At 43.4% G+C, this 27,098-nt stretch overlaps 1 protein-coding gene across 1 annotated transcript; it reads left to right on the top strand.

Annotated features, from left to right (window-relative positions):
• The first annotated feature begins 4,341 nt into the window (after window positions 1-4,341).
• Window positions 4,342-25,757, top strand: UBIAD1 (UbiA prenyltransferase domain containing 1). Its single transcript, XM_006866388.1, has 2 exons — window positions 4,342-4,892; window positions 25,165-25,757. Exons 1-2 carry the CDS (start codon window positions 4,364-4,366, stop codon window positions 25,650-25,652), a joined length of 1,017 nt encoding a protein of 338 aa, XP_006866450.1. The 5' UTR covers window positions 4,342-4,363; the 3' UTR covers window positions 25,653-25,757.
• Window positions 25,758-27,098: the final 1,341 nt, after the last annotated feature.

Here is a 27,098-nt window from a genome sequence, read left to right as displayed (position 1 = left end):
CATATTTTGGCTCTCGTGGACTTGTTTTCATTTTTTCAGCTTCAGTTTGAATTTACATATGAGTAATTGATGGTGTGTTCCACAGTCTGCCCCTGGCTTTGTTTTGACTAATGATATGGAGCTTTCTTTAATCTCTTTCCGCAGATGTAGTCAATTTGATTTCTATGTATTCCGTCTGGTGCACTAGCCAATTCCATAAACATCTTAATTGGTTCAACTTACACAAATCTAACTGAAAGACTAGAGTTGAGCCAACTTTCCCCTCAATGAGCGCCACAACTGTTGTGCTTACGTCAGCTGCAGACAAAAGCATGGCCTTCAATGGAAACTTTAAACAAGTGGGATCAAGGTCCTGAAGCATTTCTTGATAGAATTGTAGTAAGAGATGAAACAAGGCTTTATCCATTTGATCCTGAAGGCAAAACATGTTCAAAGCAATGGCTACCAAGAGGTAGAAGGTGTCAGGTCAAAGCAAAAACAAACCAGTCAAGAGCAAAGGTCATGGAAACAGTTTTTTGGGGGAAACACAAGGCATTTTGCTTATTTACTTTCTGGAGGGCCAAAGAACGATAACATCTGTTTGTTATGATACTGTTTTGAGAAAGTTAGTTAATGCTTTATCAGAAAAACACCTAGTAACGTTTCACAGCACATAACAACAACAACAAAAGTTTCACCAGAGAGTCCTCTCCACTATGATAATGCCTTTGCTCTTTCCTCTCTTCACACAAGAGCAGTTTTTCTAGGGGAAATTTTAGGTGTCTGGTTTGGCTCCTTCTGACTTCAGTTTTTCCTAATCTTAAAAAAAAATTTGAAAGACTCTCATTTTTCTTCAGTTAATAATGTAAAAAAGACCGCATTGACGTGATTAGATGTGTCTTGACCTTGATGGAGCCCATGTTGAGAAATAAAGTTTACATTTTTTTCTGTCTTTTAAATTCCATTTTCCACAAATGTTTTGAACTCCCTTCCTATTTTAACAACCAGCTTTGGACTGGATGGTGTAGTATGCATATACAAAGCAAGTGTTTTTAGGATGTTACCAGTCAAGTTGTAATTCCATGCTGTCAATTTCTTGAAATTCTTAATGATGTTTGAACAAGGGTCCAGCATTTTTATTTTGTACCAAGTATGTAGTCAGTCATAGGTGCATGTCTACTCTGTTTGCTTTATAAACTGTACCGATATAAAGGTTGTATAACACGATTTATGGAGTCCTCTGTGGCACCGTAGGTTAATGCGCTAGACTGCAAAATCAGTTTGAACTGCAGGGTTGGTGGTTCAAGCTCACCAGTCGCTCCTTGGAAACCCTGTAGAGGATCGCTATGGGTTGGAACCAACTCGACGGCACTTAACAACAACAACAAACACAATTTTCAAATAGGAATAAAAGATACAATGTTGTTGATTGTAAATTCCATATGACAAATTGATTTCACAGAATGCTTTCACTGTATTGTGTAGCCTATCTGTGGTCACAGTTGATCAATGAGTAGTTTCAGTGTGAATGTTGGTTTGATGTTTTGACATGTCAAGATAGATGTCAAAGCTTAACTTGTTTGTCAGTGACTTGAATGACCTCTTTGCTGAATACTTTTCAGATACTGGAAGAATATTTACTCAAATTTGTTTTGTCCTATTCACAATCTAAGGAACCCTGGTAGTATGATGGTTAAGTGCTTGACTGCTAAACAAAAGGTCAGTGGTTGGAACCCACTCAAGAGCTCTTCAGGAGAAAAGGCCTAGCAACCTACTCTTGTATAGACTACAACCAAGAAGGCCCTATGGGGAAATTTTACTTTGTCATATAGGGTCAGAATCAACTCCATAGCACACAACAACATTCATAATCTAATGGGTAAGATTTGATACACCCTTAAGTTTAAGATTTGACACACTCTTAAGTTTAAAACAAACTCTTAAGTTTAAATCTTAAACTCTTAAGTTTAAGATTTGACACACTCTTAAGTTTAAATTAATCTTAAGTTTTAAAGTGACATTTTCTCATGTCACTTTAAAAAGTCTAGACAATCAACAAAATAATTACTCATCAGTTGTTGATTTGTGTGATTTAAATACTACCGCCACAGCAGATTTCAAGCTACCAAAGGACATCACTGAATCGAGAAGAGATATGCAGCAGCGTACCATTATATGTTGTATTTCCATCATTCAGATACAACGGTGGTGGTGGTTGTGGTCTTGTGTCATCACGTCGGTTCTGACTCAGCAACGCTGTACAGGATTTCTGAGGCTGCAAATCTTTATGGGAGCAGAAAACCTCATCTCTCTCCCATAGCAGATATGGTAGAAGTAAATAACATGATTGGTAAAATAATTAGAAAGTGGTGAGGTTTGAGTATTTGCTACCTTGGTTTTTTAATATAATGTAATTGTTGTTGTTGTTAAGTGCCGTCGAGTTGGTTCCGACCCATAGCGACCCTGTACAGGGTTTCTGAGGCTGTAAATCTTTATGGGAGCAGAAAGCCTCATCTTTCTCCTGCAGAGCAACTGGTAGTTTCAAACTGGTGACCTTAAGGTTCACAGCCCGATTTGTAACCATTACGCTACCAGAGCTCCTTTAATGGTTGTACTTAATGACCCCATCACAAAATTCCTGGAAATTTAACAATTGGCTCTCTGGAATCGAAAAGAACCACACATATGGGCCATAAGCTCCCAGAAGAAGGGGCAGTGAGGACAGCTGGACACCCAGTAGGGACAGAAGGAGGGTAGTTATTTGCCCCAAAGAGGGAATAAACTGGAGAATGAAGGGATTAAAAAAGGCTGGCAGAGCAGCATATGGCACGTTAATTGCACAATAAAAAGCAGGAATTCTTGCTGTTGTGATTACTACTAAACCAAACCCATGGCTATCATGTAGATTCAGATTCATAAGGACCCTATAGGACATGGTAGAACTGCCCCATAGGGTTTCCAAAGCTGTGTTCTTTATGGAAACAGACTGCCACATCTTTTTCACATGAGCAGTTGTGAATACAAACCACCCACCTTTCAGTTTGTAGCCAAGTGCTCTAGCCACTTTGCCACCAGGTCTCCTACGTGATCATTACTTTGTTGTTGTTAAGCGCTGTCGATTCTGACACATAGCGACCCTGTATAAGGTTTCCAAGGAGCAGCTGGTGAGCTTGAACCACCGACCTTGCAGTTCAAACGACTTTGTAGTCTGACGCATTAGCCCACAGCACCACACCAGGACTCCTAAAGCGCCACACCTGTTATTGTTGTTGTTGTTAAGTGCCGTCGAGTCGGTTCCGACCCATAGCGACCCTGTATAGGGTTTCCAAGGAGCAGCTGTAGCTTGAACCACCCACCTTGTAGTTCAAAAGGTTTACACTCTGGCACATTAACCCACAGAGCCACACCAGGACTCCCACACCTACAGCCTGTTAGTTTCGTAGACATCCCCTCCCATTCATGAGCTTCAATTTACCGCATTTGCTTTTTAAGTTTTTTTTTTTTTTTTAAAGGTAAATTATACCTTCAATCGCTGGAGAAGTTTATGTTTGGTAAGGTGGAGGGTTAGGGAAAAAGAAGACTCGCAGTGAGATGGATTGGCAAACTGGCAGCATCAATGGGCTCAAGCGTGGCAACCGTTCTGAGGACCGGGCAGTGTTTTGTTCTGTTGGACCTAGGGCCGCTATAAGTCAGTACTGACTTGATGGCATCTGACAACAACAACAACGATCATCTTCAATTGGCTCCCTGGCTTTTCTCCGTTTTGTTCACTACTGCGTCCCCAGCATCAGATCAGCGTCTGTATCCAGTGGGCTCAATAAATGATTGTTGAATGAGTAAATTAATGCTAAATCTTAAGGTCTCAGGCAGTTGTGATCCTTCTTTTGCTGCTAGTGAGGCTGTTTCCAGCTAGTTGGGTACCAGCAGCAGGGAGTGGTCCTTCCGCCTAGGAGGGGCTGGACCGCAGGGTCATCTCCCCGCCCTGCCCCACAGCCCTGCCCGTCCGTCCCCGCCCCTCGCCGGTGCCCAGCCCGGCCCGCCTCGAAAGACAGGACCCTGTTTCCGGACGGGCCACCGGAGACTTGCACACAAGATGGCGGTGCCGGCGGCCGGGGGAAGGCGGGCGCCGCTCGGCCTTCGACTCTGACGTTGGTCTGGGGACTGGAGGTGACGAGTGGTCGGGTCAGTGCCACTGGACCTCGTGGGGTGCAAGACTCGCTCACTGTTGTCTTTGGCCCTCCACCCAGCCCCTGCCCCGGGGCGGAACTGAAGGAAGGTCAGGCCCACCCGCCCCTCCCGCCCCGCCCCGTCCCTTGTAGTCTTGGAGCAGTCGCCGTGCCGTGAGTGGCTCACATAGAGCCAACCTTAGCCACGTGCAGTCTTCATGGCGGCCACGCAGGTCCCAGGGGAGAAGATTAGCATTAACACGGGAGAGACGGCCAAAATAGGGGATAGGGACCCACTTAGTAACGGGTGCTCCGGGCAAGACAGGGTCCCCCAGCGCTCCTGGAGACAGAAGTGCGCCTCCTACGTATTGGCCCTGCGACCCTGGAGCTTCAGTGCCTCCCTCACCCCTGTGGCCCTAGGCAGTGCTCTAGCCTACAGATCTCAGGGCGAGCTAGATCCTAGGCTACTGGTGGGTTGTGCCGTGGCTGTCCTGGCGGTGCACGGGGCTGGCAATTTGGTCAACACTTACTATGACTTTTCCAAGGGCATTGACCACAAAAAGAGTGATGATAGGACTCTGGTGGACCGAATCTTGGAGCCCCAGGATGTTGTCCGGTTCGGAGTCTTCCTCTACACCTTGGGCTGTATCTGTGCAGCCTGCCTCTACTACTTGTCCCCTCTGAAACTGGAGCACTTAGCTCTCATCTACTTTGGAGGCCTGTCCAGTTCCTTTCTCTACACAGGAGGTAAGAATCGGCCTGTCTTTGGTGTTGCAGGTCTTAGTCATGTACACTGGAAACTGCTACTTTGCAGAGAACAGTTAGGGTTAGGACTGGGGTGTTCAAATTTGTTTCTGAATTAGGTCATATTAAGTGACACTTGGGATATGTGTGGGTCATGTGGAGTTTTAAAAAGCAGCAGTGAATCCCAGCATCCGTAAGTGAAAATCCCTGCTTGGCTTAAAAATGTTAAGTGGAAAGGCTGTGGAGTCAGTTCCGACTTCTAGCGACCCTGTATAGGGTTTCCAAGGCTGCAAATCTTTGCAGGAGCAGAAAGACTCATCTTTCTACTGCAGAGCGGGAATTGTCGACCTGTGGCTCACAGTCCAGTGCTTATCCTACAAATGTAGTGCTCACATACACATACCACACATGTGTGTGTGTGTGTGTGTGTGTGTGCTGGGGCAAAGAATTTTTTTAAAAATCAATTTCCATTTTTTTTGGTCATACTTTCAAAATGCAGTTTTAGTGCAACTAAATTTGAAGGGTTGAAAATAATACAGGTAAATATCTTCACCTAGTTTGCTAATGTGACTCTGGCTGCAGGTTGATTAAAATTGTGATAAAGTAGTGGGGAAGCCCTATCTATTGATTACCTGTTGGAGTCCTGATATGGTGCTGTGGGTTAATGTACTGGACTGCAAGGTCGGTTTGAACCACAAGGCCGGCAGTTCAAGCTCACCAGCTGCTCCTTGGAAACCCTATAGAGGGTCACTATGAGTCAGAACGGACTTGCAGCACTTAACAATACAATGTAAGGAGCTCTGGCAGTGTAGTGTTAACTATAAGGTCAACAGTTTGAATCTACCAGACACTTTGTGGGAGAAAGATGAGGCTTTCTGCTCCCCGAAGGATTCACAGCCTTGGAAACCCTATACAGGGTCGCTGTGACTCAGTAGTTAGAGTGACCAGCGTTCTGGTTTGTCCAGAGCTGACGGGGTTCCCAGGACACACACCATTCAGTGCTGAAACCAGGAAAACCCATTGTCGTCATGTCAGTTCCAGCTCACAGTGACCCTGTAAGACAGAGTAGAACTGAGTTGTAGTGTTTCCAAGGTTGTAAACCTTTTAAGGATGCATACTTCCAAAACTTGATCCCGAAGAGTTGCTGGTAGGGCTGCGCCACTGACCTTTTGGTTAACAGTCTAGTTAATTAGTGCTTAACCACCGCTCCGCTCCCGAGCCAGACCAAATCCGCTGCCATCAAGTGGATTCTGACTCATGGTAACCCTGTGAGACAAGCCGAACTGCACAGGGTTTTTGAGACTGTAAACCTTTATGGGAGCAGATAGGCTTATCTTTCTGCCGTAGAGTGTCTGGTGATTTTGAACCACCAGCCTTGTGGTTAGCAGCCCAAGGCTTACTGCACTGTGTCCCCAGGGCACTTAAACCAGGGACCAAACCAAACCCAGCCCACTGCCATGGAAGATTCCAACTCAGTAAGCCAACAAGACAGATTAAAACTGCGCCTTAGGGTTTCCGAAGCTGGAAATTTGTGGTGGTGATGGTGGTGTGCCGTGGAGTCAATTCCTACACATAGTGAGACCTTGTACAGGGTTTCTGAGGCTGTAAATCTTTACTGGAGCAGAATGCCTCATCTTTCTCCCGTGGAATAGCTGGTAGTTTCGAACTGCTGACCTTGAGGTTAGCAGCCTGATTCATAACCACTACGCTACCAGCGTTCCTTTATAAATCTGTATAAGAGCAAAACCCCTCGTCTTTCTCCCACCGAGTGGCTGGTAGGTTGTAACTGTGATCTTGTGATTAGCAGTTCAGTGCTTATCCTGGAGTGCCACCAGAGCTCCTTAGAACCAGGAAAGTCCTTGGTAAAATGGTATGAATTGGCCACTGTAGAATACTGTTGGAGAGGCGTCTGACCTCTGACTTCACAAGGTGGGAGGAGGTTCATTATCAGCATCAATAGCACCAGGCTGATTCCTTCCTATGAGGCAGAAGGTCAGACTGGCTCTTCTCCAACCTTTTTACCAATTCTGACCTCAGCTGTCACCTCCACAGCACTAGGTTCGATAACTCATTGCACTGGCCACACAGAACCTGCAGACCATACTCGTGATTATGAGATCGATGAGGGAAGTAATAGGTTACAATTCAGGATTAGAAACAACTCGGGCTAGTGTTCTTCAATCAGAACAGTCTCCTCTCAGCTATGCCCAGAGGCGGGCCTCTCTCTGGCCTTTGTTCTGACTCCTGCCTTGTTTGGGCTGATTATTACAAACTACTTTGTACAAAGCTCCGCCTGCCAGTAAGTGCCCAGAGGTACCCCATTCTAGCCTGTAAGCCTTGGCTCGAGTTCAGCTTTCTCGCCCTGTGGATCTGAGGAGCCGTTCCTCCATTAGGCCTCCTGCCTGAAGGTGCTCAGCTTTCCCACTCAGCTCCATTTCGCATGTGTTTCCTGGTTCTACAACTGCTGATTTTCTACCCTGCTTCCCACTTCCCTCAGGTTCTGCTGGTATTGCAACTCCCTGTCTCCTGGATCTAGGACATTTCCCAGTTCAGCGCTCCCCCCCCCCCCCCATACAAAGACTGCGCTTTTGACTGGTGGTGGTTATGTGCCGTGGGGTCGGTTCCAACTCATAGTGACCCTGTACAGGGTTCCTGAGGCTGTAAATCTTTACAGGAACAGAAAGCCTCTTCTTTCTCCCGCAGAACCACTGGTAGTTTCAAACTGCTGACCCTGAGGTTAGCAACCCAATTCGTAACCACTGTGCTACCAGAGCTCCTTAACTGACTAGAAGGGCCTTATTAAGTAATTCCCTGTACCTCAGCCATTCTGAATATAGTATACCAGAAGCTGATAGGTGCTTTGGGGGAAAAAAATAGAGTGAGAGAGATGAACACAGATTGCTTATTACATGAAGTAGTCTGATCAGGGTAGGCCTCATCGAAAAGACATTTGCCCAGAGATTGAAGGAGGTAAGGTCAAGCGGGGATGAACATTGCAGGTAGAAGGAATAGTTAGTACAAAACTCATTAGAGCAGGAGCACTCCTGGAGAGTTGAGGAAAACCAAGGAGTCCTGGTGTAGCGCTATAAGATCCACATGGACTGCTAACCACAAGGTCGGTGGTTCAATCCCACCAGCCCTTGGAAACCCTATACAGGGTTGCTATGAGTCAGAACTGACTCAACGGCACTTAACAACAACAAGGAGCCTTGATGTGGTGATGTAGGATAAACATTAGACTGATAATCGCAAGGTTGGCAGTTCAAACTCACCAGTTGCTCTTGGAAACCCAAACAGGAGTTGGGACAGACTCAAGGCACCCAATAGCAACAGCACTGAGTCCAGTGTGGTGGGAGGGAGAGAAAAGTGTATTTGGGGAGGGTGGGGAGGCCTTGTAAGCCATAGATCTTTACTTTGCAGCAGGAGAGTTATTGCAGTTTCAAACAAAGGAGTGGTATGATTTGACTTAATGTTTGAAAAGAATCCCTCTGGTTGGTGGTATTGAGAATGGATAAAGGGGACTGGGACAAGGGTAAAAGTGGGAAGATCAAACCTGAGATAATTGAGTAATCTAGGCAAGGGATGTTTGGTGGCTTGAATCAGCCTTGTAACAATGGAGGACATATAACGTATCTGGTAGACAGGGTTTGCTGAAGGATTAGATGTGAGGTAGGAGATAAACAGAGGAATTAAGCAAGACTCAAAAGTTGTAGTTTGACAGTGTGGTAAGACCTGGGGACTCTTGGGCCTAGAGTCAGTGATATAGCCACAGAGGATTCAAGTGAAGAGTGAAGCATCCAGCTGATAAGAAGAGAGGGCATATGCACAAGAACACCCACACTTGCAGATAATACCCACTTGACCTGGCTTCAATGACTGGATGATCAGATCTCAATCAGAAGAAGAAAGAAGAGGGGAAAAAAGGATTCTGATACAATTTGATGAACTTGACCTACACCTATGGAAGCAGTAGCTCAAAAGAGGGAACAAATCCTTACAGCAAGAATCATTCCCACCCCCTCCACACACAGAGTAGACAGGGATGGGCAACTTGGACATTGGCTACCCAAAATGGGGGGCGGGGAGCTACAAAGGCAAGAAGTGACTGGCTTACAAGCTTTCAAGAGGGAACCTAGATCCAGAGGGCCTGGAGGAAGGTAAAATCTCCAGTGAGTAGTATCCAATCTGTCTAGGTGGGACTAATGAAATTAAATGAAGACGGGTCTCTTGTGATACAACAGTGAATAATTGTTATCAGGACTGACTGTGAGGGTTGGAAATATAAAGGTAGACGTTTTATAGCAAGGAGGGGAGTGATTAACTTTTTAGTCTAGGAGCGGAGGTCCCTAGGACCATCAACAGAGAAGAGTGGAGGGCGGGACCCTACCCAGAGCAGCAGTGATGCCTGAGATGGGGGCAGAGACTATGACGTGGAGCGATGGAGCAGCTGGAGACTTTAGACACAGAGAGGGAGAGGGGCTGTGTGCTGATGACCCTGATGACTGGGGGGCAGGCTTGCAGGGTATACCTTTTGGTTGGTTGATGATGCATGGAGGGGATTGTAACCATGGCAATGAGACAATATACGATAGAATGAATGTAAAACTGATGTTCTCCCATGTAAACTATCACATAATTCACAATAAAACATTAAAAAAAAAAAAAAGTTGTAGCTTGAACAGTTTCAAGATTGAAGTTGATGCCACTAAGTGAGACCAGGAAAGCTGAGAATAGAAAAGACTTTTTTGCGACGGTAGGAGGAAGTCTGGGGATTGACTTTAGACATCTTAAGGTTCATTATTTCTCTTAAGTATGGACTGTTGGGTATAAGAGTCTAAGTTCAGGGATAAGGTCTGGGATTGAGGTATTGATATTTGTGAGTCATTGGCACAGAGATAACGTTGCATGACTGGATGAGATCACTGGAAAGGGGCAAGCGAGCTGGGGGGAGTGTTGATAGAGGAGAGCTGAGGACCAGGACTCAGAGGTAGGGGAGAAGGGAAGGACGAGGTAAAGGGGACTGGAATGGCTCATTGTGGGGGGAAGAAGCATGCCAAAGCACTGAGCGATTTTTAAAAGTTCAATGAAAGGAGTGCAGTGGTTGTAATAGAGTCTGAGCAGTGGTAGTGATGGAGAGAAGGTGACTTCAAGGATAAAGAGTCAGCACAGTGGGGTTCAGGTGAACAGGGGGTGTACATGCTCGGGAGTGTGCGGGAACACAGTGTCTTTTAGGATCTATCAGAAGACCAAAGGAAGCTAGGTGAGAGTGAGATTAGGTGTGTTTGGAGGAGTAGGGAGGGCTACATCTTGCTGGGTTTGTCGGATTTGCCTTTCTACTTGTTCTTCCTCCCTAACCTCTTAATGTTGGAGGCTCCAATTATCTCCGCTTAGTTGTTCTCAGGACTTCCAGTGCCATCCATTAAGCTGATGACTCAAGTATGGTTCTCCAGCCCAGATCTCTCTGCTAAACTCTAAATTCATAGATGAGGAGCTTCAAAAAGTTTGTGCGAAAATTCCATTATCTTTTCATTCCATTCCTTGTGTGTGTGTGTATGTATGTATGTACATATGTGTATACATACACAAGGGGGCTTAAAATTTTCATGTGTGTATATACATGCACAGGAGCTCTGGTAGCATGGTGGTTACGAATTAGGCTGTGAATTGCAAGGTCAGCAGTTCGAAACTACCAGCCGTTCCGTGGGAGAAAGATGAGGCTTTCTGCTCCTGTAAAGATTTATAGCCTCGGAAACCCTGTGCAGGGTCGCTATGAGTCGGAACCGACTCCATGGCACATAACAACAAGCCTGCACAGGGTTTCCGAGGCTGTAAATCTTCATGGAACAGCTGATAGTTTCGAACTGCTGACCATGAGATTAGCAGCCCTATTCGTAACCACTACGCTACCAGAGCTCCTTGTATATACACATACATACATACATATATACATACAGACAGATAGCTTCTTAACAACTCTTTTTGGAGGTCTCTTAGGCTTAACATGTATGAAAACGAACTCCTGATCATCTCTTTCTCTCCTCCACAGACAGCGTTTCCCGTCTCACTTAGTTCTTTTAGTTCAGCAGGCTAAAAATTTAGGCATCATCCTTGACTCTTTTATTTTATCTCTCACATTTCACATTCAGTTCATTAGCAAATCCTGTTGACTCTACTTTGAAAATGCATTTGGGATCTGACCACTTTTCACCATTTCTGTCACTACTACCTGGTCTGAGCCACGATCATCTGTCCTTGCATCATTGTGGTAGACTCCTGACTGGTCCGTATGCATCCACCCTTGTCTCTTTCAGACTGTGGTGGTGGTGTGGAGTCAGTTCTGACTCATAACAACCTTGCATAGGATTTCTGAGGGTGTAAATCTTTATGGAAGCAGAGAACTGCTGACCTTTATTCCCGACTCATAACCAGTACATTACCAGAGCTCCTTGCCTTAGCTAACTCTAGTGGTACTATAACAGAAGTACCACAAGTGGGTAGCTTTAACACACAGAAATTTATTTTCTCACACAGTTTAGGATGCTAGCAACCTGAAGTTTTCTAGGGGACATCTTTTTCATGCTTTAGGCTCTGGGAGAAGGTCTTTGTCATCTCAGCTTCGGTTCCTTGGCTCGTTGGTGGTCTTCCTTTGGCATGGTTTCTGTTTTTCCTCATCTCTTTGCTTGCTTAATCGGCTCTTTGATGCAGACATCTCTTGTTTTATTGTGCCTCTCATTATTGCATTTTACAGATTCTGCAATGTTTACAAATTGAAGGCTTATGGCAACCCTGTATTGAGTAAGTCTATCGGCATCGGTTTTCCAACTGTGTGTGCCCACTTGGTATCTTTGTATTGTATTTTGACAGTTCCCACAATATTTCAAATTTTTTTGTAATGCTATTATTGCACATGTTGTTGCCCTTAAGTGCCATCAAGTCAATTTCGACTCATAGTGACCCGAGGAGCTGCTGGTGGGTTTGAACCACCAACCTTGTGGTTGGTAACCCATCACTTATCCTACAGTGCCACATCAGGGCTCATTGCACTCATAATACACCACAAAAAACAAACCTGCCGTTGAGTTGATTTTGACTTACAATGATTCTGTATAGAGTTGTCAAGGCTGTAAATCTTTATGGAAATAGAAAGCCTCTTCTTTCTCCCTTGAAGCGGCTGGTGGGTTTGAACTTCTGACCTTATGGGTTGGAGTCCAGTGCTTATCTTACAGCGCCGTCATGGCCCCTTTAGTGTAGTCTAAACCTAACATTCACATGCACTGGGAAACCAGGAAAGCCAAGGGACTCAACTTATTGCGATACTCACTTTACTGTGGTGATCTGGAACCAAATCTGCAATATTTTCAGTGTTGGTCTGTGTCATAAGAAAATGATTTACAACATACCCGACCCTCTGCACTGTTGGTAACCTGTTATCAGCCTGTTATTTTTGATAGGTTCCATCCCAGTGCCACTGAAATTGCCAGAATAATACAAGAATGACAAGACTTATCAGTCTGATTTTACATTTGGGAGACAAAATAAACTCACCCTACAGTGACACCGCCTTGGTGACACAACAGTGAAAACCCATGCCCAAATGGGATTATAACCACAGCTGTAGGCGTTAGGATTTGTAACACGTATTTTTTTTTTAAGGACACAGTTCAATCTATAGCACAGACTGTTCCCACATTAGCAGCCAGAATAATCTTGTGAAAACAACAGGCAGTGATGTCATTGTTCTGCCCAAACTCCCATCTGTTTCAGAATAAAGACCAAGGTCTTTACACTGACCCCCAGGAGTCTACGTTGTGTGCCACCCTCCCCATCCCACCTCACCCCCTCCCCTCTCTGACCCTGCCTCCTTGTTCCATGTGCTACAGCCACTCTGTCTTCCTTGCTGTCCCTGGAAAACATCAGGCTTGCTCCTGCCTCCACCTTCATAGATGCTGTTCCCTCTACACAGTTGCTCAAATGCTAGCTTCTTAGTGAAAGCTTACTTTTTTCCCTGTTGAAAAGTATACAGCCCTCCTCATGCCCCCACAATTCATTCTCTTTTGCCCTTTTTTACATCCTTTTTCTTCACAGAACTTACTACCGTCTAAGATATTAATAGGAGTCCTGGTATGGTGCTGTGGGTTAGTGGCTGGACTGCAAAGTCAGTTTGAACCACAAGGTCGGTGGTTCAAGCTCACCAGCCGCTCCTCAGAAAGCCTATACAGGGTCGCTACGGGTTGGAACTGACACAATGACACTTCACAATAACGTTATATAAAGCATTTATTTTGTTTATTTCCATGTTCCCTTTAGATAGTAAGCTCTCTGAGGCTAGGAATCTCTGTTCTCTGCCAAAGCCGTAGTGCCCATAAGTGTGCTTGGCATGTTGCTGTGTGCCGATGAGTCAGTCCTGACCCATAGCGACCCTGTATAGGGTTTCCGAGGAGCAACTGGTGAGCTTGAACTGCTGACCTTGCAGTTCAAATGGCTTTGTAGTCTGGTGCATTAACCTACAGAGCCATACTAGGATGCCTGGCATGTAGTAGACAATACCTATTCATTGAATGAACAAATGGGAAGACATTGAGTTGTATCGAGAGGAGTAATGATAATGTGATTTATGTTTTTTTAAACATTGACTTATTAAATTATAATAGACATACAGTGAAATGTACAGATTTTAAGTGTACTATAGAGGTTTTTTTTTCTCAATTTAATATATTATATTTAAGGGGAAAGTTTACATAGCAAATTGGATTTCCATTCAGCATTTTCTACATATATTACTCAGTAATATAATTTTCAGTGTCATTATTCTTATTCATTGTGTTCTAGTTTGACCATTTCCAGGACTTGTTTCCCTGCCTCGTCTTATCTTCGCTTTAATTTTTGAACATTTGGTCTCCTTTAAGTGATTTTTCTTCCTTAGAACTTTTTATTGTGAATTGAGTGAAGGTTTACAAAGCAGATCATCAATTTTACATTCAACAAATCTATACTTCATTGCAAAGATTGTAATCTCCTTCACGTGCCAACAGTTAACAGTATTTACCTCTATTCACTTTAGCATTGCGTTTCTCCCTGTGTCTCCCGCTACCTTCATTTTTACTCTTCTAACCTCCCTCTTGTATATTGTCTGCTCTGTCACCCATGTGTCTGTCCTCTAGTCCATGAATAATTTTCCTTTCCTCCCCATAACCACCATAGATTATTTCTTTTATCAAAAAACCCTTTTCTTAACTTTCTACAACATTGGTCTCATACAGTGTTTGTCCTTTTGTGATTGACTAATTTCACTCAGCCGTAATGTCCTCCAGGTTCATCCATGTTGTGAGGCATTTCATAGATGCATTGTTATTGTTCAGCATTGCATAGTATTTCATTGTGTGTATGTACCAAAGTTTAACCATTCTTCTGTTGATGGGCATTTAGACTGTCTGCATCTTTTTGATATGTCTCTTGTAGACAGCATATTAAAAGATCTTTTTTTTAAAAAAAATTTCATTCTGCTCTCTCTTTCTCTCAATTAGTGGATTTAATCCATTTACATTCAGTGTAATTATCTATAGATCTGAATTGATTGCTGTCATTTTGCTGTTTGTCCTGTGTGTGGTGCTGCTCATTTCTTTGTTCCACATAATTTTCTGCACTGAGTTCATTTTGTTTGTAGGTTTTCTTTGCATTTTCATTTCTGTTGTGCTGACCCGCAAGGTCAGCGCTTCAAGCTCACCAGCCACTTCTTGGAAACCCTGTACAGGGTCGCTATGGGTCAGAACTGACTTGACAGCACTTAACAACAACAATAATGTTTACTCAAGCTTTCTGATTTTTCCCTTTTTAAAATTTTGGTTTGCAAGTATATTAAGTTTTTTGAGGTTTCCCTGTAATTTATGATTTTTCTTCTGTTTAAAACAGTCCGTTTTATTTTGAAATCTCCTTCCTTGCCATTTGGAAGATCTATGTCTATGCTGTTCACTCTTTTTGCTTTATAGTTGACTTCATTGTAAATTGATATATCTAGTTCCCTATTTTCAGTCTTCTAGGGGTTGTGTTTTACCCTGGTTACTTCTATATCTTGATTGAATTCTGGGTGGTTTTGCCATGTGTAATAGTTTAAGGTTGTTGTATGCTTTTGTTGGTTCTCAGTCCAAAGACCGACCACCCTTTAGAATTTTTTGTAAAGTTGGTCTGGTCGTTACAAATTCCTTTAATTTCTGTTTATCAGGAAGATGTCCTAATTTCATCATTGCGTTTGAGGGCGCCCTGGTGTGTGGCATTGCGGGTTAATTCAAGGCCAGTTTGAACTACAAGGTTGGTGGTTCAAGCTCACCAGCTGCTTATTGGAAACCCAACACAGGGTTGTTATTTCTGAGTTGGAACCGACTTGATGACGCTTAAGAATAACATTTGAGGGACAGCTTTGCTGGGTATATGATACTTGGTTGGCAATTTTTTCTTTCAGAGTTTTGTATATGTCATCACATTGCCTTCTTGTCTGCATGGTTTCTGCTGAGAAAGCAGTCTTATTGATTCTCCTTTTAGGTAACTTCATTTTTCCCCAGTTGCTCCTTGTCTTCGGTTTTGGAAAGTTTGATAATGATATATTTTGGTGATTTTCTTTTGAATCTCTCCTGGTTGGAGTTTGTTGATTTCCTGTATGTTTATCATCTCATCTTTCATGATGTTTAGGAAGTTTTCTTCGGACAATTCTTCTACAATTTTCTCTGTGTCTCTTCTTGTTCTGGAATTCTGATCACCCTTAGGCTGTTCCACTTCATGGTGTCTCACATAACTCTTAGGCTTTTTTCGGATTTTAAATTCTTTTTCTGATTGTTCTTCTAACCCACTAGTATTAAGAGATTTGTCTTCAAGCTCACAAATTCAGGCTTCCATTGCTTTGAATCTTCTCCTTTGCCCTTTGGTATTGTCCATTGCTAAAATCTTAGTATTAATCTTCTGGATTTATAATTACAGGTTTTGTATTGCTTAAAAATTTACATTTATTTTGTCTACTTATTCTTACAGTTATTTTCTTGAGTTCTTCTAAAGTTTTTTTGTGTGTTCTTGCTTTCCTTGATCTTTCTGTCAATCCTTTGAAGGTACCTAAATATCATTCTTTTGGATTCGTTTTCTGTTAGTTCCATTGCCTTTTCTTCCGCAGAAACTTTTTCTGGCTCTATATTGGTCATTTGAGCCATTCTCTCTTGTTACTTCATGTGATCTAAAATTGTTGTCTCCTGGACATTGTGGTGTTACCATATTTGCATTCAATTGATGATTGTATGTTGATGTGTTCTTAGGGTTTCACCAACTGTCTCCTGTGGGTGTAATTAGAGAATGGCAGCAGGTACACTAATGTTTGTTTGCCATTTGCGTACCTTAGTTTAGGGTTTCACTGGTGTTAGCTGCTGTCTATTTTTGATCAGGTGGTATGGGAGCTTATATTAACTCTTGCCTAGTGAGTGGAGCTACACAGGGTATGGTTGTGGCTGGGCTGTATGGGCCAGGTCTCCTGTAGGGTGGAGAAAGAAAACCCATCATACACACACACACATAAAAAAAAAACACCATAACAGAATAAACAAAGAACCAACAATGAAAAGAAAAAATAGTAAAGAGAAAAAAGAAATAAAACAGGCAGCAACCAGAAACTAAAGAATATAATAACCATAAAGACAAAAGAGGGACTGGGAAATGGAGCTACAGAAGAGAAAATAAAAAGAAGAAATAAACACTTAAGAGTAAAGTACTAAAAAGAGAGACGAGGTATAGAAAAGTGGAGCTATAGAAGAAAAAATGAGAGAAAATAAAAGGAGAAAATTTTAAAAAGCAACCAAGAAAAACCAGGGAGAGGGAAGATGAAAAGAGAAAGAGAGAGTAGAGAGTAGTAAAGAAACATCAAAAGGAGAAAAAAAGAAGAGGGGAAATGAGAAACAAGAAAAAATGGAAAACAAAAGCAGAGATAGAAAGGTTACAATGCAAGGGAATGGAAAGAGAAGAAGGAGGAAGAATAAATATACAATGTAATAAAATAACACAGGGAAAAAACCAAAACCCCCAAACACAAACAAAAAAGCAGTGTAACTGTTGGACCCAAAGAGGTGTAAACTCTGAGGGGTTTCAGCAGGCCAAAGAGCTCACGAGGTGGGTGTGGGAGGGCTTGACAGCAGAGGTCCTGGCCCTAGATGGAGTTCCCATCAGTCTCCATTATTTATTCAGGGCACTCAATCCAGTAGTAGTTGGTGAAGATCCTTGATGGAGCCAATTTCACTGTCAGTTGGGCAGCTGAGGGCAGGGTGACTGGCTAAAAGCTGGTCTGGTAGGTCGGCAGGTTCTGCAGGTCTGATGCCAAGACCACCTGAATCCACAAAAGTGACACAGCCAGCCCCCCACCTCACACTGGCATGGCTCCCAACCAGTTGGCTCCAAACTAGAGAGCAGGGTCTGTGCTGGGGGTGGATGAGGTTGGGAGCTGGCCACACCTCTGGTTACCTGGGGAACATGGGGAAAAGAAGGAATCTTACCTTTCCCATTACCTGTGTGTATTTGCTCTGTCAGGCCACCTTCTGTTGCAAAAGCTGCTCACAAAAATTCAAGATGGTCATGCCATGTCTAAACAGCCATTCACACAATCTCCCTCTGTACAGTCTCCCTGCACAGCCTCTCCTCCCAGCAAACACTCAATTCACTTCTCTAACCTTTCCTCTGAAGTTCAGAGCTCCAGGGTTTTCATCTCTGTCTGTTTCATTTGATCTCTTAGATCTCTGTTATGGAGGGTCCGTGTAGTGCATCTGCCCAATCTGCCATCTTGCCGGAAGTCTAAGGGATTTTTCTTAAAGAAGCACATTACACAGAGGTGCTGTTTTTTATTGTATGAGCTAGTCTTATTTAGCTAAAAGGTAATAACCTCAGGGATAATTTCATTTTAAGATTTAAAGAGTCTCTCAAGAGAGGGCAATAGTCTTGGGGAATCCTCTAGTCTCAACCAGTCCAATAAGTTTGGACTTTTTAAGAATTTGTTTTCTGTCCCACATTTTTATAAAACCCATCATCTGTTATGGCCCTGATCAGAATAGCTGGTCGAGGTAGTTGGGTACCATCTAGTACTTCTGGCCTTAGAGAAGATGAGGAAATCATGAGTTTTGACAAATACAAGTAACAGTGTAATGTATACTGCTTTCATGACAGGATGTTTCTGTTTCCCTGGAAAGCTTCCTCTTCACTCTCCCCACCCCTGTCCTGATTTCTTTCACAGAGGTCAGTTTTGCCTGGTCTAGAATTTACATTGATGTAAAGGGAATTATTCAGTACGAACTCTTGTGTCTGGCTTCTTTCTCTCAGCATGTTTTTGGGATTTGTCATGTTGTGTATCGTAGTTCTTTTTTATTGCTGAGTAATATTCTTTTCCTGCATTTGCACAATTTTTTAAATCCATTTTCCTGTTCATGGACTTTTAGATTGTTTCCCAATTTTTACCATTATGACTAAAGGTGCTATGAACATTTATGTTCAAGTCATTTTGTGGGTATATGTTTTCATTTCTCTTGGGTAAATGCCTAGGGATGAAATTGCTGGGACATAGAGTAGGTTCATGGAAGCAGCAGTCAAGAGATCAGACGACGTATTGCACTAGGCAAATCTGTTGCACAGGAACTTTTTAAAGTGCTGAAGAGCAGAGATGTCAGCTTGAGGACTAAGGTGCACCTGACCCAAGCCATGGTATTTTCAATAACCTCATATGGATGTGAAAGCTGGACAGTGAATAAGGAAAACTGTAGAAAAATTGATGCCTATGAATTTTGGTGTTGGAGGAGAATACTAAAAGTGCCATGGGTTGCCAAAAGAACCAAGAGATCTGTTTTGGAAGAAGTGCAGCCAGAGTGCTCCTTGGAGGCCAGATGGGCTAAACTTCATCTCTCGTACTTTGGACATATTGTCAGGAGGGAACAGTCGCTGGAGAAGGATATTATGTTTGGTAAGATGGAGGGTCAGAGAAAAAGAGGAAGATCCCCAACGAGATGGATCAGCCAGGTGGCATCATTGATGGCGTCAAGTGTGGCAACAGTAGTGAGGTTGGCCCAGGATTGGACATTGTTTCATTCTGCTGTGCATGGGGTCGCTATGAGTTGGTTCCGACTCGACGGCACCTAACAATAACAACAGGGTAGGTATAACTTTGAGACATTGTCCAGCCGTTTCCTAAAGTGATTGTACTATTTTATATTCCCACCAGCAGTATAAAAGAGTTCCAGTTGCTCCATATCTTTGCCAACTTTTTTATTTCTGTTTAATAATCCTGACTGTAGTATAGACAACTGTTGTAATACTTCACTCTGTTTCCTAATTTTAAAAATGGTGTCGGGAGGAGTGGGATCCTAAAAGGAACCTCAGAGGTGTACCCATCTCTGAGACAGGTGGAACATATCAACCAGGGGCCATATGTCAGGCCCCCTGCTTCAGGGCTCTGCCATTTCCTTTGTGTCAAATTACTCAAGAAGACTTACAGACCTTTCTTGTCCTTGGAATGGGCTTGTGTCTGCTTTCCAATTGTGAGGATAGCGCCGGACTGGGCAGTGTTTTCTTCTGTAGTGTTTTGTTCTGTTGTGTATTGGGTTGCTATGAGCCGGAACCAAGTCATTGGTACCCAACAACAACAAGTATTCAAGGTGGAGGATCATCCTTGCTGGCACAGGGTTCTCATACCATTTTATGACAAGTGATTCAAAGAGGTGCTATGAGAATCCAACCAAAGGTCAAGACTTGTGCAGTTGTTGAGTTTTCATTCTCAGCCAGAGCCTTGCAGTCTGCTTGGGGGCTGCTGAGGAAATAAACAGGAGTGTAGTGGCTGATGGAGCAACTTGCTAGGTCTGTGTTTTGAGTATCCCTGCACAGCATCTTCGGACAGGGGTAGTTCCTGAAGTGTGTGAGATACTGCAAGAGACATCAATTTATGAATTTAGAACTGGAGCTGGTGTTCTGCTTAAGGGAACTTACTCCTTTGGTTGACCTCAGTCAGCCAAATTATTAATCAAAAGACTGCTTGGTGAGTGATAATTTAGCTTGCTGGATGTGGAAAAGTGTCAGGGGCCATGTCTATGGTTCTTTTCCTTGGGGATGATTCCTTTTAAAGAACCAAAGGATGTTGTTTAGCTCCAAAAATCCCCAGCTACTAGTGTGAAAGGTAAATTTCAGTTAACTCTGGCTGGCCTCCGAGTTTTTTAGAGCCTCTGCAGACCGCTGCCCTGTATCATTCCAGAGCAGTTCAAAGGCAGTGGAGTTCACAGTAAAACCAGCTTCCATCAAGTCAACAGCACCCTGACTCATGCTGACCCCATGTGTGTCAGAATAGACCTGCGCTCCATAGGGGTTTCAGTGGCTCAAAATGTATCACTAAACCTTTCTTCAGACGCACCTCTAGGTGGACTTCAACCTCCAGTCTTTTGGTTAGCTGCCAAGAGCATCAACCTTTGCGTTACCCAAAGACTCAGATTACACAATAATTTTCTTGATCCAGTGGCCACACTTTGGTAGTTTAGTTAGATTTGGAGTTTCTCAATCGCGTAACAAGTATTTGTAGGTCATCTTCAGTGGGCTTCTCTCACCCACTCTATGCTGGAAGTGGAAGGTCTTTCCTGACCAGAGCCCCAAATTCCAGCAGTTTGCTGCTATAGTTGTGGGTGCAGTCTCTGTGCCAAGTGTGAGTGACACAAGCTTGCGCCTCTCCCCCATGGAACTTACATCTCAGTAGGAAGGACAGAGGCTGAGTAAATAGAAGTTTGATGAATTTTATGTTAAGTAGAGATCACGGTAGTAGGAGAGTGTAATACTCAGAAACCAAAATGATTTAGCAGGTGAGGGAAGGTTGCCTTGAGGAATAGTTGTTAAAGTCTTAAAGAATGAGTAGGGGTTAGCTGGGCAAAGGGGTGAGAGATGTCTGTGACAGTCACAGCAAGTCATGATAACAATAACTCACTATTGAATCATAAGAATCGTATCCCCATCTCTTTTCACCTGGTCGCTATGTCTCTTAACTGGTAAATTTAATCCATTTACATTCAGTGTAATTCTCAATAGGTGTGAGTTGCTGTCATTTTTCTGTGTGTGTGGTTTCTTTGTTCCATATTATTTTCTTGTTTCTGTTGTGTTAGCATTTACTAAATCTTTCTGATTTTCTTCTTTATTTTGATGCACAGGTGTATTATTTTTCTTAGAAGTTACCCTGTAATTAATTTTTCCCCCTGCTTAAAACAGTGTGTTTTGTCTTGAAATCTACTTGATACCCTTGCCATTTGGAAGCTCTGGGTCTACACTCCTATCTTTTTGCTTTGTAGTTGACTTCATTATAAATTGATATCTCTGTTTCTCTATTTTCATTCTTGTAGATTTGTTTTACTTTGTTGTTGTTAAGTGTCATCGAGTCAGTTCTGACTCATAGCGACCCTGGGCAGGGTTTCCAAGTAGCAACTGTTGAGCTTGAACCACTGGCCTTGCAGTTCAAACTGACTTTGCAGTCCAGCGAATTAACCTACAGCATCAAACCAGGTCTGAATTGACTTTTGGGTGGTGTTGTCATGTATGGTAGTCTCAGGTTGTTGTCTGCTGTTGTTAGTTCTCAGTCTAAAGAACACCCTTTAGCATATTTTGTAAAGTTGGTTTGGTAATTACAATTATCTTTAATTTCTGGTTATAAGGAAATGTCATAATTTCATTGTCATATTTAAGGGACAGCTTTGCTGGGTGTATCATTTTGATTGGCAGTTGGGTTTTTTTTTTTTTTTTTCAGAGTTGTGTATATGTCATCCCATTGCCTTCTTGCCTGCATGGTTTCTGCTGAGAAATCAGAGTTCAATCTTACTAGTTCTCCTTTGTATTAACTTTTCATTTTCCCCGAGCTGCTCTCAGGATTGTTTCCTTGTGTTTGACTTTGGAAAGTTTGATTATGATATGTCCTGGTGACGTTCTTTTGGGATCTATCCTATTTGGGGTTCACTCAAAGCATCTTTTTTGCTTATCTTAATGATGTTAGGAAAGTTTTCTTCTGACAACTCTTCAACAATTTCTCTGTGCTTTTTATTGTCTCTTCTTGTTCTGGAATTCTGATCACTCTTAGGCTGTTCCTTTTCATGGTGTCTCACATAACTCTTAGGCTTTTTCCAGATTTTTTCATTCTTTTTTCTGATTGTTCTTCTAGCATACTAGTGTTGGTGGTGATGTGATATGGAGTTCGGTTCCGACTCGTAGTGACCCTGTATGGGTTTCTGAGGCTGTAAATTTTTATGGGAGCAGAAAGCCTCATCTTTCTCCCATGAACCGCTGGTAGTTTCAAACTGCTGACTGTGAGATTAGCAGCCCAACTTGTAACCACTACACTATCAGAGCTCCTTACTATACTAGTAATTGAGAGATTTATATTCAAGTTCACTAATTCAGGCTTCCATTGCTTCAAATCTTCTCCCTTGTCCTTTCAAAGTATTGTTCATTTCTAAGATCTTAGTATTAATCCTCTGGATTAGTATTTACTAATTTCCAATTGCAGGTTTTGTTTCAAATTTTGAATTTATTTTATATGTTCTCATAGCATTTTCCTGAATTCTTCTAAAGTTTTTTTCTATATTCTCCTTGCTTTCCTTGATCTTTCTCTCTGTCCATTGAAGATTGAAGGTACAGAAACATCATTTTTAAAATTCTTTTTCAGTTACTTCCATTACCTTTTTGTTTCTCAGAAATGTTTTTTTGCTCCATCTCTTGTTCATTTGTTTATGTGTGTGAGTTAAAATTGCCTGTTGCGGTTGTTGTATTTGTTAAAACAAGCAGTGCAGTTGTTGGGCCCAGAGGAAAAATCTCTGGTGGGCTCTTGGCAATTCAAGGAGCTCTTGATGCGATTTTTGGAAAGGATGTGACAGCAGAGTTCCTGATCCTAGATGGAGTTCCTATGACCTTGGTGTTATCTGTGTTCAGGGAACTCCAAACAGAAATAGTTCGTGGGGGTCCTTGATGGTGCTGGTTTCAGTATCTGTTAGGATTACAGGGAAGCTGGGAGCAGGGCACCTGGTTAAATACTAGTCTAGTGACTGAGGGTTTTGTATGTCTGGAGCTGAGCTCATCTGAATCCAGGCATCAAAGCTGTGCAGCTGGCCCCTACCTCACACTAGCATGGTTCCTAACCAAGTGGCTCTGAACTCCGGCAGAGCAGGATTTGCAATGGGGGTAGATGAGGGTGTAAGCCGACCACACCTCTGACAACAGGGGAGCATGAGGAAAAAGAAGAAATCACATGTTTCCTGTCGCCTGTGTGAATCTGCTCTGCCAGGCCTCCTTCATTTGCCAGAGGTGCTCACAACATGGTCAAGGTGCATCTGGCCAGCCATTCACCAGTCAGTCTCCCTCCCTCACTGTCCAGCTCAGCTTCTCCCAGCAAGAACTCTAGCCACTTCTGTCACCTTTCTTCTGAAGTTCAGGATGCCAGTCTTTTCATCTGTATTTGTTTTATCTGGCCTCTGTGTCTTTGTTGTAGAGGGTCTGTGTAGTGTGTCTGCCTAGTCTACCGTCTTGCTGAAAGTCTCCTCATTGCGACTCTTGTTATTATTATAAGTTGTTGCTAAGTAGATTTTCAATTTACAGCAACCCCATGTAACAGAGTAGAACTGCCTCATAGGATTTTCTTTACAGAGAAGTTTGTCAGATTTTCCTTCCTTGAAGCTTCTGATAGAGTTCAATTTGTTAACTTTTAGATTAGCCGTCAGTCACAAACCACTTGTGTATCCAGGTTTAAGATTTGGGACTTTTAGCCCTAGGTTAGTTATTTAAAAGGGTTTAAGGTGTGTGAGTGTGTGAGATATGATCAGACTAGGTTGCAGTGCTGAGATTAAATTAGAGATGGGGGAGGGGAAGTATTTTAGTTACGAATGTTGCTGTAAATGCCACAAGCAGATAGCTTTAAAGAGCAGAATTGTATTTCTCATAGACCTGAAGGCTGAGAAGTCCGGATCTGGGTCTTGTCATGCTGGTTCTGTCTATGGGCCTCTCTCCTCATTTTTTCATGTCTGCTTGTGACCCTTGGCGTTCTTTTCCTTGTGGATGGGTCCTCACGTGGCATCTTTTTTTTTGTGTTTGTCTCTGGGTCTAATGAATTCTTTTTAAAACTCAGAAATGATTAGGTTTAGGACCCACCCTGCACTGATATGTTCTCATTAACACAACCAAATAAAAACTCTTTCTAAACAGGGTCATATCCACAGCTCTATAGGGGTTGGAGTCCTGGTGTGGCGCTGTGGGGTTAATGCACCAGACTGCAAAGCCGTTTGAACTGCAAGGTTAGCAGTTCAAGCTAACCAGCTACTCATTGGAAACCCTATACAGGGTCGCTATGGGTCGGAACCGACTCGACAGCACTTCACAACAACAACAAGATATAGGGGTTAGGATGTCAGCACATAAGTGGGAGAACACAATTCAGTCTGTAACAGGGAGTGTCACAGACTGGTAGTAGAGGAACTGATTGAGAGGGTGTTGCAGTGTTCCAGGCATAAGATGACCAGGATTTGGATTGAGGGGGAGTACGGTAGAATGGGGTGTTGATGGAGAAAATTGGACTTGTGGATGACATAGGGCATAAAGTACAGGGGGAGCAATAAGGGATGATTTCAAGTTTTCACTTCCTAGGACCCAGAGAGAGGAAACAGTATTGTAACTTCACTTCCTTGCTGTTTCACTCATTTTATGTGAGTAAACATTTCCTTATGTAGAGTTGGGGACTCCTGGCATTTCCCTGAGATTCACTTGGGATTTTTAAAACCAGAAGAAGCCTCCAGAGGTTGTAGAGTTCAAGAGATAGAAAGGTAGGTGCAAAGGCTGTGGGTTTATTCTTTGAGAGCATGATCTAGTGGGGTTACAGACAGAAGTGATCTTTCCAGGTTTGGTGAGGGGTGAAAGAAACCAAAGGATTGGATGGTAAGACTTTGTAGGACCTTCACTGGCTCTCACATTAGACTTTATGGGGAGTGGGATTCCAGTGCTCTTTGTTGCAGGACTTCATTGGGGGACGTAAGGAGGCAAACTTGGAAGCTGGGCTGTGGAACTTAACTGGGTGCAGAAAGGGTATTCTTTTCTCTGTACTCTTGGGTACATTGGAGGAGAAATCAGGGTTTGCTCTGGCAAGGAACTGAGTTCAAGTCAAGAAGTCTCGATGCCCAGCCAGAAGTAAGTGGCCTTGTGAGTGCTGGACAGTTCCTGAATCTTTTGTGCATGATCTCACCCCAGCTCTCTGGTTTTCTGGTTGTAGGAATTGGCTTCAAGTACGTGGCTCTGGGAGACCTCGTCATCCTCATCACTTTCGGTCCGCTGGCTGTGATGTTCGCCTATGCTGTCCAGGTGGGGTCCCTGGCAGTCTTCCCCCTGTTTTACGCCATCCCCCTCGCTCTAAGCACTGAGGCCATTCTCCATTCCAACAACACGAGGGACATGGTGTCCGACCAGGAGGCTGGCATCGTTACGCTGGCCATCCTCATCGGCCCCACCCTTTCCTACGTGCTCTACACCATGCTGCTCTTCCTGCCCTACCTCGTCTTCAGCATCCTGGCCACACGCTACAGCATCAGTCTGGCCCTCCCGCTGCTCACCATTCCCATGGCCTTCTCTCTTGAGAGACAGTTCCGAAGCCAGGCCTTCAACAAACTGCCTCAGAGGACAGCCAAACTCAATCTCTTGCTGGGACTTTTCTATGTCTTTGGAATCATCCTGGCACCGGCGGGCAGTCTGCCCAAACTTTGAGGGGACCAGATGATTCCCACTACAACATGTCCCCTTTCTTGAACTATATTGAAGTAAGAAGACCCCAGAGGGAATGTGATTTGGCAACAGGGTTCTGAGGATGGGGCTTTTAAAAAAATCTTCTTAAAAATACATGCTGAGTTTTTCCATTTTTATGGGGTATCTTGAAATCAGTCTGGTGTCTGAAGAGGGTGAATTGAATGCATGGTCGGTGTTTTATTTATAATTTCCACTAGAGGGTGTTGTCAGGTCACTTAAGAATGGACTAAGACTGTGAAGGAGCTGCCTGGTTACCCTCCTATCCATAGAAACCGGCCACATTGTCCTTTGTTAACTTGTAGGAGATGGTGGTAATGGTGCCAGGCCCATTGGCATGAGGAGTACCTATCTCTCTTCCTCTTAGCCCTTGGCTGCTGCAAAGAGCTGCTTAAGAGAGAAAGGCCCTCATTCCCAACTTGGCGTGGTGCCCAGCCTTGTGCCTCAGTTGTGATTCAGGAGCTTTTGTCCTTCATTTCTCCTCTCGCTGCAGGTGGAGAAAAGTTGCAGATCCCCCTACAGCAAAGTCATATAGGCAGAGACTAGGAGGAAGTAAAAAAACCCATACCCTGAAGGCAGCTGAGAAAATCACTGTGCTTTTGGGTAGAAATTGGTAAGGCAGCTGTTTTCCCTTTATGGAAGCCACTAGAACGACGGCAAGGATTCCCAGCTCTTTATTAACTACTGAGAACTATGAAATTGTGTCAGTGCCATCCTTGTGGGCAGGGGTGGTGCATGGGGCCAGAATATTGGGGCAATAGATCTGCAACTGAGTCAGAGGCGGCGGCCACTTTTCACAGAGCCAGAGGATAGGCAGACCACAGCATCCCTGTTGAATGCAAAATCCAGTGGACAAACAGTCCAGCGTCTTGTGCAGCCAGAATGACTGACCTGGCCAGTGAAGGAATTTTCTCTTCATCCCTGAAGACAGATGTGCAGTATTGACCCTGCCTCTCTTGAGGCTTTTGTTGCTTGGTGCAAAGATAGTCGAGGGCTCCAGTGAGGTCACACAAGAATGAGGAATTCCAGCATTGATCGAAGCTGCGTTTCATTTCCTTGCCTGTGAAGCATAATATCGGGGCTTAGAATTGCTCAGTTACATTTGGTCCAAGGCTGAAATAAACAGAGATCTATTACCATTATGTATTTCTGTTGAGATTATAGCTGTCCTGATATTTCAGGGTCTTGACCTGCAGCAAATGACCTAAGAACTAGTTTTTAATCCTTAAGCTCAAGCTACCTGTGATTTGGCTGTTTGAGTTAGCTTACCTAGAAAAAACATATTGATTGGGAAATTGCAAGTTCCTCTGAAGTTAAAGGGGATTCGTCAAGCAGAGATCCAAAATCCTTGAACAGTAGTCAGAGCCCAGGAGCAAGTGAAAAGAGAATGATCCTTCTTTCTCCTGCCTG

The sequence above is a fragment of the Chrysochloris asiatica genome, unplaced genomic scaffold (assembly GCF_000296735.1).
Source record: "Chrysochloris asiatica unplaced genomic scaffold, ChrAsi1.0 scaffold00090, whole genome shotgun sequence".
NCBI classification, from domain to species: Eukaryota; Metazoa; Chordata; class Mammalia; order Afrosoricida; family Chrysochloridae; genus Chrysochloris; species Chrysochloris asiatica.
The sequence above is the reverse complement of the archived record's forward strand: the minus strand, read 5'-3'. Positions and strand labels throughout refer to the sequence as shown.

Excerpts from the sequence above, each read along its gene's own strand:
- UBIAD1 (XM_006866388.1), top strand. The coding sequence starts at position 4,364 with ATGGCGGCCACGCAGGTCCCAGGGGAGAAGATTAGCATTAACACGGGA. Across the intron at positions 4,893-25,164 it reads TTCCTTTCTCTACACAGGAG|GAATTGGCTTCAAGTACGTG; the intron begins GTAAGAATCGGC and ends TTCTGGTTGTAG.